This window comes from Mustelus asterias, chromosome 11, assembly GCF_964213995.1.
Source record: "Mustelus asterias chromosome 11, sMusAst1.hap1.1, whole genome shotgun sequence".
Lineage (NCBI taxonomy): Eukaryota > Metazoa > Chordata > Chondrichthyes > Carcharhiniformes > Triakidae > Mustelus > Mustelus asterias.
Genome location: NC_135811.1, coordinates 72,121,600 through 72,136,172, shown reverse-complemented (window position 1 = coordinate 72,136,172; position 14,573 = coordinate 72,121,600). Strand labels below are relative to the sequence as shown.

The 14,573-nt window shown below is 46.6% G+C and overlaps 1 protein-coding gene across 7 annotated transcripts in view; it reads right to left on the bottom strand.

Annotated features, from left to right (window-relative positions):
* The window catches only part of LOC144500587 (solute carrier family 15 member 1-like), a 139,550-nt gene that overhangs the window by 19,472 nt on the left and 105,505 nt on the right, over positions 1 to 14,573 (bottom strand). For all 7 annotated transcript variants that reach the window (XM_078223741.1, XM_078223746.1, XM_078223739.1 and 4 more), the window contains 3 exons: positions 9,068 to 9,114; positions 6,178 to 6,312; positions 90 to 207 (listed from right to left, as the gene is read on the bottom strand). In XM_078223741.1, the coding sequence (XP_078079867.1) occupies positions 90 to 207; positions 6,178 to 6,312; positions 9,068 to 9,114 (300 nt within the window). The remainder of the gene's footprint in view (positions 1 to 89; positions 208 to 6,177; positions 6,313 to 9,067; positions 9,115 to 14,573) is intronic.

Genomic DNA, 14,573 nt, shown 5'->3' with positions numbered 1-14,573 from the left:
CACAGGAGATAGACCAAGGATGGTGATTGTTGTCATAGCCCAGTATATTGGACGAGAGTTGTGTTCACTGCCCCCTATAGCATACTTACATTCTCAGTGTGATTAGCTTGATAGAGAGCAATTGTATAAACACCTCCATCCTTCAAGTCAAACTCTCCTTCAACATGGGTAAAATTAGATTCAACTCCTGACAGCTGTAAAGTACACCTGAGGCAAAAGAACACACAAGGCAAAGTTACATCAGAGGCAAAGAAACATAAGAGTCTGATGGAAGTTCAAGGCTTCACTTTACAGAGGTAGCATCCATTCAGATAGCAAAAGGGTACGTGTGTGTATTGTTTGTGTCCATAAGCCAGTTGTTTCTGCATCATTACTGTATATTATTTGTGTTTATATGTGTTTGGAAATACTGGTGTGTGTATGTTTGGTCAGTCTGAGTACTTCTGGGATTTCATGCATTGTACAGAATTATGTAAGAAGTATTCCGCAGAAACAAGCTGTTTGGCCCATTTGGTCTGTGTTGTTGTTTCTCCTCCATATGGATGGTAACCCTAATCCTATTTGCTCTCCCTGACCCCACGTCCTTTTTCTGTCAAGCATTTCTCTGAACCCAATCTTAAATCTTGTCATGAGCCTCAACGTTAACATCCTTCCCCACCTTCATGATGAGTTGCAAAGGGAGGAATGCACCCCCTATTCAATATTATACAGGCAGCTTTCAAACTGTGTGTATGTCCGGCCCATTGAGAAGCAGAACAATCATTACTACATTTAAATCAGGCTCCCCCACTGCGAAATTGGGAACCTAATTTCAATCTAACATTTGCAGCATGGATCTTCCAGGATTCTATCAGGAAAATGGAGCTGATTTAGAATAGTTAGGAAATGACCCGGTGGAACTAATGGAGCCCAGGCATATATCCATAATTCTCTACTTGTAAGTGTGTGTGTCAGTAATGCTCTGTAATAAAACAGCTTCTAACTCAGATGTAAGGCTGACTATTAACAGAGGAAAGCTAACATACATGAATACATACACAGAGGCCAGAATTCCAGTTGTCCATAGAAACATGAGAGAAGATAGGAGCAGGAGGAGGCCATAAGACCATAACATATAGGAGCAGAATTAGGCCACTTGGCCCATCGAGTCTGCTCCGCCATTCATCACGATTATGGCTGATCGTCCAACTCAATAGCCGAATCCTGCTTTCTCCCCATTGATCCCATTCACCCCAAGTGCTATATTTAGCCGCCTTTGGAATACATTCAAAGTTTTGGCATCAACTACTTCCTGTGGTAATGAATTCTACAGACTCACCATTCTTTAGGTCCCCGTCCTAAATGGTCTACTTTGTATCCTCAGACTGTGACTCCTGGTTCTGGATACCCCCACCATTGGGAACATCCTTCCTGCATCTATCCTGTCTAGTCCTGTTAGAATTTTATAAGTCTCTATGAGATCCCCCCCTCATCATAGAAATCATAGAAACCCTACAGTACAGAAAGAGGCCATTCGGCCCATCGAGTCTGCACCGACCACAATCCCACCCAGGCCCTACCCCCATATCCCTACATATTTTACCCGCTAATCCCTCTAATCTACGCATCCCAGGACACTAAGGGGCAATTTTAGCATGGCCAATCAACCTAACCTGCACATCTTTGGACTGTGGGAGGAAACCGGAGCACCCGGAGGAAACCCACGCACACACGAGGAGAATGTGCAAACTCCACACAGACAGTGACCCAAGCCGGGAATCGAACCCAGGTCCCTGGAGCTGTGAAGCAGCAGTGCTAACCACTGTGCTACCGTGTCGCCCTTCATTTGTCTGAACTCCAGCGAAAACCATCTTAACCTAGTCAATCTCTCCTTACATTAGTCCCGCCATCCCCGGAATCAGCCTGGTAAACCTTCGCTGCGCTCCCTCGAGAGCAAGAATTTCCTTCCTCAGAAAAGGAAACCAAAACTGCGCACAATACTCTAGGTGTGGCCTCACCAAGGCCCTGTATAATTGCAACACCACATCACTGCTCCTGTACTCGAAACCTCTCGCAATGAAGGCCAACATACCATTTGCCTTCTTTATCGCCTGCTGCACCTGCACGCTTACCTTCAGTGACTGGTGCACAAGGACACCCAGGTCCCGCTGCACACTCCCCTCTCCCAATTTACAGCCAGTCAGGTAGTAATCTGCCTTCTTGCTTTTGCTTCCAAAGTGAATAACCTCACATTTATCCAAATTATACTGCATCTGACATTGATTTGCCCACTCACCCAACCTGTCCAGATCATTCTGAAGGATCTCTGCATCCTCGTCACAGTTCACCCTCCCCCACCCAACTTGGTATCATCTGCAAGCTTTGAGATGTTACATTTTATTTCTTCGTCCAAATCATTAATATATATTGTGGATAGCTAGGGTCCCAGCACCAATCCCTGTGGCACCCCACTAGTTACTGCCTACCAATTTGAAAAGGACGCATTAATTACTACTCTTTGGGCCTGATTTTACCATTTTGAGTCTAAGTGTCGAATCTGGGCGTCAAATAGATCCACGCCTGGAATCCTCTTTGCAGTGCGCCCATACATGTTTTGCCGGCTCCAGTGCGATCCGCGCTGTGGGCGGGGCTTAGCGCTGGTAGACCGATTGGAGCTCTGAACTGCGCATGCGCAGTTCGAAAAAAATCTGACAGAGCGCGCCCGGGCGCGAAAGAAAAATAAAGCAGAAAGCGGAGAGAGCGGCTCTCTGACGGTCATCCTCTGGTCAGGGGGAGTGGTCCGCTGCCAGTCTGCGGTCGATCCCTCCTCCCGGAGTGGGCGTGCGGCCATGCCATCCCACAAAACCTTCAGGATGAAGCGATTCCTCACTCAGACGATGAAGCAGAACCTGCCGATTCCACAGTGGATCCGCATGAAAACCGACTACAAGATCAGTACAAGTCCAAGAGGAGACACTGGAGAAGGACCAAGCTGGGCCTGTAAAGGGATACACCATCACTGGTACACGACCAGCCACAGATTACTCTTCCCTGCAGGGGCAAGAGAGCGGGAGAGATGGCTGTGGCTGTTAGTGTACCAGTGATGGTGTATCCCTTTACAGGCCCAGCTTGGTCCTTCTCCAGTGTCTCCTTTGGACTTGTACTGATCTTGTAGCCGGTTTTCATGCAGATCCACTGTGGAATCAGCCGGTTCTGCTTCATCTTCTTATCGAGGAATCGCTTCATCCTGAAGGTTTTGTGGGATGGCATGGCCGCACATCCACTCCGGGAGGAGGGATCGGCCGGAGACTGGCAGCGGACGCCCCCCTGCCCCCCCCCCCCCCCCAACCAGAGGATGATCTGGGTCCCGCCCCCCATTCCTCCCACCCCCCTCCTCCAACTCCCCCCCACCCCCCGACAAGAGGATGATCTGGGTCCTGCCCCCCCCTCCTCCTCCCACCCCCACCTCTCCCCCTCCCCCACAACCAGAGGATGACCTGGGTCAGAGAGCCATTGGAGGCTCTGACCCCGCTCTTCGGAAGCTGCAGCGACGACTTCAGACTTTTATTTTGCAGGTCGCTTACAGCGCGGATGCGGAACGGGCCAGAAGACGGTAAAGTGGAATTTGGGCGTGCGGTTCATTAAGTCGATTTAAATGCATGCAAATGTATTTAAATCGTCGGGCCGCCTGATTCGGGCACAGGCCGGACCCGCACCCAAATCAGGTGTCGGTAAAGTCGCGATCTGCTCGGAATCGGGTGCAGATCGCGGTATAGGCCCGACACCCAACTTTACCACGATTTTGCACCCGATTTCAGGCGCGAAGTTTTGGTAAAATCGGGCCCTTTGTTTCCTCTCTGCCAGCCAGTTTTCTATCCATTTCAATACACTTCCCCCAATCCCATGTTCTTTAATCTTGCGCAATAATCTCTCATGCAGGACTTTGTCAAACGCTTTCTGAAAGTCCAAATACACATCGACTGACTCCCGCTTCTCAACTCTACTGGTTACATCTTCAAAGAATTCCAGCAGATTTGTCGAGCATGATTTCCCCTTAATACAACCATGCTGACTCTGTCTGATCCTGCCACTGCTTTCTAAATGCTCTGCTGTAAAGTCCTTGATAATGGATTTGAGAATTTTCCACACTACCGATGTTAGGCTTACTGGTCTATAATTCCCTATTTTCTCTCTACCTCCCTTTTTGAATATTGGAAGACATTAGCTACCCCCCAATCTACAGGGACTGTTCCAGAGTCTATAGAATCCTGGAAGATGACCACCAATGCATCCACCATTTCTTGAGCCACTACCTTAAGTACTCTGGGATGTAGATTATCAGGCTCTGGGGATTTATCCGCCTTCAATCCCATCCATTTTCCCAGCACCATTTCTCTATGAATATTGATCTCCCTCAGTTCTTCCCTCTCACTAAATCTTGCATTCTCCAACATTTCTGGCATCTGATTTGTGTCCTCGTTTGTGAAGACAGAACCAAAGTATGTATGTATTCAGTTGCTCAGCCATTTATTTATCCCCTATTATGCATTCCCCCATTTCTGTCTGTAGGGGATCTACATTTGTCTTCACCAACCTCTTTCTCTTCGCACATCTATAGAAACTCTTAGTGTCAGTCTTTATGTTCCCTGCAAGCTTATTTTCGTACTGTATTTTCCCCTTCTTAATCAATCCCTTGGTCCTTCTTTGCTGAGTTCTAAACTGCTCCCAATCCTCAGACCTATTATTTTTCTTGGCCAATCTGTATGCTTCTTCCTTAGATCGGATACTCTCTCCAATTTCCTTTGTAAGCCATGGATTGGCCCTCTTACCCATTCTGCTTTTGTGCCAGACAGGAATAAACAGTTGCTGCAGTTCCCCCATGCATTCCTTGAATGTTTGCCATTGCCTATGCACTGTCATCCCTTTAAGTAACTCTCCCCAATCTATCAAGGCCAACTCACGCCTCCTATCCTCATAGTTTCCTTCATTAAGATTCAGCACCCTAGTCTCCGAATCAACTAATTCACTCTCCATCTTGATAAAAAATTCTATCATGTTATAGTCCCTTATCCCCAAGGGGTCTCGTACAGCTAGATTGGCAATGGTTTCCTTCTCATTACACAGTACCCAGTCTAAGATGGCCTGCTCTGTGGTTGGTTCCTCCACATATTGGTCAAGAAAACCAATACATAAACTGCCCGTCGAGGTGCTTGTTCACACTGGGCCAGGATACCTGCTCTAAACTCAGCTATTCATGCCTCACCACCGCTGCCAGCGAGAACAGAGAGTTTGGCACACACTCCGTTCACCGCAACGGGATCAAGAATCCCAGCTGTGGGCGAGGTCGGAGAATCCGGTCCAGAATGTCTTTCAATCATGCACTTGTGTTTATTTATGTACAAAGATAAACAGATGCCCAAAGAAATACACTTACTCAAAAACACAGCAATAAACATTAGCAGAGAAAGATATTTACACAGCTAGACACTGAGAAATATATTCTACAAGTATACATTCAAAAGACATGTGTAAACACAGAGTTACAAGTGAAAGAAGGGGTAGGTTTAATCATTGGAAATGATTCAATCATTAAGGTTAAGGAGTTGAATGAGACAGCACCACTGAGTTTAGAGCAAGTATCCTGGCCCCAGTGTGAACAGGCACCTCGAGGGGCAGTTTATATCTTCCTACAATCGCCAGGATAACACTCTGGCAGAGAATCGATGGAGTTTGGGAGTCCAGTAAGCACAATAGGACTGTATTTCAGATTATTGCCCATGGGGAGCAGAAATCTTAAAAGGGCAACAGGGAAAGCAACGAGAGGCAAGTTAACTGATTGGGAAGTGTTAATTGAGAGATCACTCACTTGAGGAAATATAAAACAACTTTCAAACTCTTACTGTCGCTGTAGAAAAATGAGGAAACAGTCCCCAAAATATCTGAATATCATACTTAAAATAGGGATGAGCAGAAAACACAAGCCACACTAAACTTGCAGGATAAAGAACGGGAATAGGAGGAGGGTTGCAGTAAGCAGAGAAACGTGGTTACAGGAAATGTCTTGATGGGCAAGGGGCCCTGGATACGAGGACAGGGAAAATTTAAAAGATTGAAGCTTCCTTCCAGTGCTGAATGGTTTCAGGGAGAGTCACAATTGAAAAATGAGGTAGTTCGAACTCCCCAGTATGTATTTCTCACCTGCCAAGGTCTACAAGTGTGTAGTGCGATGGGACAAATGGTCTCACAGCCAGATTATTAACAGCGTTTGGTTTGCACGTCAATCTCAGAGTCCTGTTGCTACTGGTATCTGATGTTTCCAACACGGGAAAGATCCTGCAAATGATACATTCTATTAATGTGCAACACCTCATAAATCAGCCAATCCTTCTGGTCTAAATCAAAAGATCATTAATGAGCTACTCTTAAAACGACCGACATTGGACATACTGAAGGAATAAATTAGCCAACTATATCTGCCCTTGGGCCTAATCATCTTAATCCCTGTTAGCAACCGGCACCAATCAAGCAGTCCGTGTCAAATCACCGATTGGGGACCAATAATGTTCAGCTTGCACTGAGGCCTACGGGAAGTCCCAGGAGGAGATGAGGAGGTGATCAGTTTAGGGTCTGGTGGTGAGATGTGGCCGTGTAACACTCTACAGTGGGAGGACTTAGCAAATAGAAATTTATCAATGTTTTGGGGGGCCTCCTTTTTTAATGGTCTATAGTGCTCCCTCAATGGTAGTTGGTTAAGCAACTCAAGATTCTGAAATATCAGTCAAACACTCACACCACATCACAGGCTCCACCGAGCCTAAATGACTTAAAAGTCTGGGTCTGAAATGGAAACTGGAGACTTCATACAATATCTCATGCAACCAACACTTCAGCCACTTCAAAAAAAGGCCTCAAGCCATTTAGCAATGGCATAAATACTTGGGTCACTTTATACCCTTTTACACACATTAATTGGCAACATTAAAGTTAATCCTCATAAAGATCATTCCTGGAATGTCTATGGGCTCATCACCATGGCAGCAGGGACACTAGTGATCCTGTAGACTGTGACTTGTTTTGTCACCTATCTGTCGATGCTAAACATTATTAATGCAATAAAAACAAGAGAACTATCAAGCTGTGCAGCTCTCCAATGGGCATTATTTCAACAGCCCAACCTTTCAACACAGCAAGCACTGAGAAACATTCTGAAAATTCACATGAATCTCACAGCTGTGAGAGCAGCTCAATCTCTGGATTCAGTGCTTGGGTTGAAGAAAGGGAAAGTTCTTTTTGCTATTTCATACATGTGAGCCCCATTGGAAAGGCCAGCGATTATTGCCCATCCCTAATTGTCCTTGAGCAAGTGGTGGTAAGCTGCCTTCTTGAAGACCATGTGGAGTAGGTACACCCACAGTGCTGTTAGGGAGAGAGTTTGACCCAGCAACAGTAAAGGAATGGTGATAGAGTTCCAAGTCAGGGTGGCGAGTGACTTGGAGGAGAAATTGCAAGTGCTGGTTTTCCCATGCATTGGCTGCCTTTGTCTTTCTAGATGGTAGTGGATGTGGGCTTGGTTAGGGGTGGAAAAGGAGAATTGGTGAATCACTGAATGTATCTTGTATATGGTTCACACTGCTACTACTGTGCATCAGGGGTGGCGGGAGTGAAAGTTTAAGGTGGCAGAATGGGTGCCGATCAAGCAGGCTGCTTTGTCTTTGATTTGATTTCTTATTGTCATACGTATTCGTATACAGTGAAAAGTATTGTTTCTTGCGCGCTATACAGACAAAGCATACCATTCAGGAGAGGAGAGAGTGCAGAATGTAGTGTTACAGTCATAGCTAGGGTGTAGAGAAAGATCAACATAATGCAAGGTAGGTCCATTCAAAAGTCTGATGGCAGCAGGGAAGAAGCTGTTCTTGAGTCGGTTGGTACGTGACCTCAGTATCTTTTTCCCGACGGAAGTAGATGGAAGAGATATGTCCAGGGTGCGTGGGGTCCTTAATTATGCTGGCTGTTTTGCCGAGGCAATGGGAAGTGTAGACAGTGTCAATGGAAGGGAGGCTAGTTTGCTTGATGGATGGGAGGCTGGTGTGCGTGATGGATAGTATTGAACTTCTTGAGTGCTGTTGGAGCTGCACTCACCCAAGCAAGTGGAGAGTATCCCATCACACTCCTGACTTGTGCCTTGTAGATGGTGGACAGGCTTTCGGGAGTCATTTCAGAATTCCAGCCTCTACCTGCTGGAGTAGGTGTGAGTATAGCTGAGCCAGTTAAGTTTCACACCAGTCACAGCCCATAATGCACAGAATGGGAAATTAGAATTATAGAATCCCAACAGTGCAGAAGGAGGCCATTTGGCCCATCAAGCCTGCACCAACAACAATCCCAGCCAGGCCTTATCCCCATAAACCCACACATTTACCCTGACACTAAGGGGCAATTTAGCACGGCCAATCAACCTAACCCGCATATCTTTGGACTGTGGGAGGAAACCGGACAAGGGGAGAACGTGCAAATTCCACACAGTCAACCGAGGCCGAATTGAACCCGGGTCCCTGGAAGTGTGAGGCAGCAGTGCTAATCACTGTACTGCCTCAATGCTACCCTATATCACTGTTCCTTCACTGTAACTGGGTCAGAATCCTGGAATTCCCTTCCTAACAGGACTGGGAGTGTACCCACACAACACGAACTGCAATGGTTCAAGACGTCTGCTCACCATGACCTTCTCCAGGGTAGGTGGGGTGAGCAATAAAAATTCTGGCCCAGTCACTGATGCTCAAATCCTGTAAAAGAATAACAAAACCCTCTGCAATGTCTCAGTGTACGAGATACTCTCTGCAATGTCTCAGTGTCTGAGATACTCTCTGCAATGTCTCAGTGTCTGAGATACTCTCTGCAATGTCTCAGTGTATGAGATATTCTCTGCAATGTCTCAGTGTATGAGATACTCTCTGCAATGTCTCAGTGTATGAGATACTTTCTGCTATGTCTCTGTAGTATATCTGTTGTGCTCCAATACATGACGATTTGTTCTTCACTATGCATTGTCAGTGATCAATATATTTAAGCTCAGAAAGCAACATACCGGACAAGGGCTGAATTATCCAAATTCTTCAATTGGTTGTCAGGAACCTGTAGGAGTAACAATAAACACACACATTACCATAACTGCATAGTAAGACTCATTAATCAGGGAATGTCAACTTCAGTGGTGTGGGAATGGATCTTGGCCAAATAAATTTCAGCAAATGGTTGGCAGGAAAAACAGTATCTGAACAATAGGCTACCTTCAAACAAGGAATGGTTCGAGCACAGTCATGGTATATCCCCACAAAAAGGAAAGGTAGGAAAAACAAATCCAGAACTCCCTGGACAACAAAGGAGGTAGAAATTTAGATAAAGAAGAAAAAGTGTGCTTGCGACAGGTTTCAGGTAAAAAATACAATTAAGAACCACATGGAATACAGAAGGTTGAGAGGAGAAATGAAAAAGCAAAAAAGGGAAGCAAAAAGGAAGTATGAAAAGAGACTGGTAGTTAACACAAAAGGGAATCTCAAAGACGTCTACTCTCATATAAATAATAAAAGGTGGTAAAGAGAAATAGAGCCAATAGGAACCATAAAGGGGGCTCACATGTAGAGGCAAAGGGCATGGGAGTATTAGATCAATACTTTGCATCTGTCTTTACCAGGGAAAAAGATACTACCCAAGCCATTGTTAAAAGAGGAAAATCCGTCACTAGAAGATTTTGAAAATAATCAAGTAGAGACATTGGATAGACTGTCTGTGCCAACACTGGCATCTACCCAGCAATGTGAAAAATTGCCCAGGTATGTCCTGTACACAAGGATCAAGACAAATCTAACCCAGCCAATTACTGCCCCATCAATCTACTCCCAATCATCAAAGTGATGGAAGGGGTCATCAACTGTGCTATCAAGCAGCACTTACTCAGCAATAACCTGCTTACAGATGCTCTGTTTGGGTTCAGTCAGGGTCACTCAGCTCCTGATCTCAGTACAGCCTTGATTCAAAAATTGGCGAAGGAGCTGAATGCCACAGGTGCAGTGAGAGTGACAGCCCTTGACATCAAGGCAGCATTGTGCATCAAGGAGTCCGAGCAAAACTGGGATCCAGAGTTGATGTTGAGGACTCCCAGGGCAACTCCTGCTGTATATCACTGTGTCATTATCTCTGCTGGGTCCGGTGGGACACAACATACACATCACCAATGGTGATGGTGCTGAATGGGACATTATCTGTACGGTACGACTATGTGAAGATGTTGCCTGACTAGTCTGTGAGACAGATCTCCCAATTTTGGCGCAAGCTCTCAGATGTTAGTATGGAGGACTCTACTGGGTTGACAGGGCCGGGTTTGCTGGTGCCTAGGTCGATGCCAGGTGGTCCATTGGGTTTAATTCCTTTTGTAGTGATTGAATATAACTGAGTGGCTTACAGAGGGCATCTAAGAGTCAACCAAATTGCTCTGGGTCTGGAGTCACATGTAGACCCAAGCAGGTTTCCTCAAGTGAACCAACTGGGTTTTCCTGGGGTCTAAGCGGAATCCTCCCAAAAAATTCTAAGTGTCATAAAAGTCTGAAAACGGGAATCCTCCACATCGAGCTTTTGGGTGAGTCTGGCACTGCAATCTTCTGGCGCTGGGAGCTTTGCGCCAGCAGGGGGTGGATGGAGCCTACCTACGCCGGGGAAGCCAGCTTCAGAGTGTTTGGGCACCATTGCGCAGTGTGCTGCGATCTACTAGTCCACTGGGAGACCTCCTCTCACACCCCCCCCAAGGACATCACACCACCCCCCTTCCATCAGATTGTTTGCCCCCGCACCAACACGGGGTTGCCGGCATCAGGGCATCAGGACCATCCTGATGAGGCCCCTGGCAGACCCCTGACATGCATCCCCCACCCCGTCATGACCCCCTCAAAAGCTCACCGCTGCACGGCCCTCTCCCAACATGACTCCTCCTCCTTGCGTAGAACCCAACCTCAGATCCGCCCCCTTGCATAGTCCCCTTGCATGGCTCCCACCTTGTATAGTTCTGCCTCCCGCATAACTACCCCTCTCCTTGCATAGTCCCCTGCCTTGGAGAGCTCCCTCCTGCATAAGCCCTGCCCTGTCACCATGCATACCCCACCCGTCATAGGCCCATTCCCACCTCCAGTCAGGCCTCACCCCCTTGGCATTGCCCCAGCACACTATGATGCCCAACTGGGCAGCCAGGGTACGAATTGTGCACTGCCAGGCTGCCCTGTCCAATGGGCACTGCCCAAACAGACAGTGGCTTCAATATCCTCCAATCCCCCAGCATGGCCATGGCACCTGGTCTCTGCTACTGCAGAGTAGCAGTGATTCTTGCCGGCGAGGGGGGAAACAGCCATGAGGGCAGAAGCTGCCGTGCCGATCCAGTGAGTTCTTTTAACTTTGGTTTGTTTTACGTAAATAGGTTTCATGCCCTTTCTGGGCAAAGATAGCAGAACAATTAACTCCTGGGTGTTAATGTGCATTAGTCATGAAAATGGCTGGACAGGTTGAGAAAGTTGATAATAAAGCATATAATATCTTAGGTTTTATTAATAGGGGCATAGAGTACAAGAGCAAGGAGGTTATGCTGAACTTGTATAAGGCACTAGTTCAATTGCAACTGGAGTACTGTGTACAGTTCTGGGTGCCAAATTTTAGAAAGGATGTGAAGGCACTGTACCTGGCATTCCTGATCAGGTACAGCACAGGGTTAGATACAGAGTAAAGCTCCCTCTACACTGTCCCCATCAAACACTCCCAGGACAGGTACAGCACAGGGTTAGATACAGAGTAAAGCTCCCTCTACACTGTCCCCATCAAACACTCCCAGGACAGGTACAGCACGGGGTTAGATACAGAGTAAAGCTCCCTTTACACTGTCCCCATCAAATACTCCCAGGACAGGTACAACATGGAGTTAGATATAGAGTAAGGTTCCCTCTACACTGTCCCAATCAGACACTCCCAGGACAGGTACAGCACGGGGTTAGATACAGAGTAAAGCTTCCTCTACATTGCACCCATCAAATACTCCCACGAAAAGTATAGCATGGGGTTAGATACAGAGTAAAGATTCCTCTATGCTGACCCCATCAAACACTCCCAGGACAGGTACAGCACAGGGTTAGATACAGAGTAAAGCTCCCTCGACACTGTCCCAGTCAAACACTCCCTGCACAGGTCAGCACAGGGTTAAATACAGATTAAAGCTCCCTCTACACTGTTCCAGTCAAACACTCCCTGCAGAGGTACAGAGTTAGATACAGAGTGAAGGTTCCACTACACTGCCCACTTCCATCACTCGCAGGGCAGGTACACCAAGGGTTAAATACATAACAAAGCTCCCTCTACAAAAATTATCAGTCTGAAAAGTACATTTTTAAAAATACTTCACTGCATGCGATATCAAGAAACAGCTGAAGGCACAGGATTCCACTGAAGGCTTTTGTGGGGGGACACAGTGGCAGGTACTGCTGTCTCACAGTACCAGGGACCCAGGTTCAATTCTGGCCTTGAGTGACTGTCTGTGTGGAGCTTGCACATCCTCCGGGTGCTCAGGTTTCTTCCCACTATCCAAAGATGCGCGGGTTAGGTGGATTGGCCATGCTAAATTATCCTTTAGTATCAGGGGGTTTAGGAGGGTAAATATATGGGGTTACGGGGATGGGGCATGGGTGGGATTGTTGTTGGTGCAGGCTCAATGGACCAAATGGCCTTCTTCTGCACTGTAGATTCTATGATTCTATGAATATGGGCCTTGACAACATTCCAGCAATAGTACTGAAGACTTGGACTGCAGAATGTGCCCCATGCCAATCAGTTCCAGGACAGCTACATCACTGGCATCTACCCAGCAGAAAAAAAATTCCATCCAAAAAAAGCAGGACAAATCCAGTGTAGCCAATTACCACCCCATCAGTCTACTCTTGACGCTTAGCAAAATGATAGAAGGTGTCATCACAGTGCTATCAAGCATTACTTACGCAGCAATAGCTTGCTAACTCATGCTCAGTTTGTGTTCTGCCAGAGCCACTCAGCTCCTGACCCCATGGCTGTAGCTTTGGCTCAAAAGAGCTGAACACAAGAGGTGAGGTGAGAGCCACTGCCATTGACATTAAAGCAGCATTCGACTGAGTGCCACAATGGGAATCGAGGGGTGGGGGGTATCTCTTCTGTGATTGGAGTCATATCTTGTAAAAAAGAAGATGGTTGTGGCTGTTTGGCATTAAGCATTTCCATCCCAGTACATCACTGCAGGAATTTCTTAGCATACTCTCCTAGGCCCAACCATCTTCAGCTGCTTCATCAATGACCTTCCTTCCATCATAAGGTCAGAAGTGGGGATGGTCACTGATGATTGTACAATGTTCAGTGCCCTTCACAACTCTTCAGGGACTGAAGCAGTCCATGTCCATATGCAGCAAGACGTGGACACGTGCATATCAGGCTTGGACTAATAAATGGCAAACAACATTCACACCACACGAGTGCCAGGTGATGACCATCTCGAACATGAAAGAATCTAATCATCCTCCAAGGACATTCAATAGCATTACCATCGACATCCTGGGGGTTACCATTGACCTGAAACTGAACCGGACCAGCCATATAGATGTGGATATAAGAGTAGGTCAGAGGCTGGGAATTTTGCAATGATTATCTCATCTCCTGACTCCCCAAAACCTGTCCACCATCCACAAAGGCACGAGTCAGGAGTGAGACAGGATAATTTCTACTTGCCTGGATGAGTGCAGCTCCAACATCACTCAAGAAGCTTGACACAATCTGGGCAAAGCAGCCTGCTTTATTGGCACTCCATCCACATTCACCCCTTCCATCACAGATGCACAGTGACAGTGGCAGCAGTGACACTGCAACAACTTAGCAAGGCTCTTTTGACGGCACCTTCAAAACTGTGAACTCGACCAAGAGCTGCTGATATATGGGAAAGCGACCACCTGCAAATTTCCCTCCTAGTCACACACCATCCTGACTTGGAACTATATTGCTGTTCCTTTACTGTTATTGGATCAAACTCCCTCCCTAACAGCACTCTAGTTACCTACACCACATGGACTGTAGCAGATCGCTGCATATATCATCAGACGGGAAATTATGTATGTATTGCGTGCTTCAGTTTTAACTTCACTTTTGCTTTAAGCAACAGAGATGACAATGTCTCCAAGCTTTACACAGTAAGAGTTTTAACAACACCAGGTTAAAGTCCAACAGGTTTATTTGGTAGCAAATGCCATTAGCTATCGGAGCGCTGCTCCTTCGTCAGATGGAGTGGATATCTGCTCTCAAACAGGGCACAGAGACACAAAATCAAGTTACAGAATACTGATTAGAATGCGAATCTTTACAGCTAATCAGGTCTTAAAGATACAGACAATGTGAGTGGAGGGAGCATTAAGCACAGGTTAAAGAGATGTGTATTGTCTCCAGACAGGACAGCCAGTGAGATTCTGCAAGTCCCAGGAGGCAAGCTGTGGGGGTCACCGATAGTGTGACATGAACCCAAGATCCCGGTTTAGGCCGTCCTCATGTGT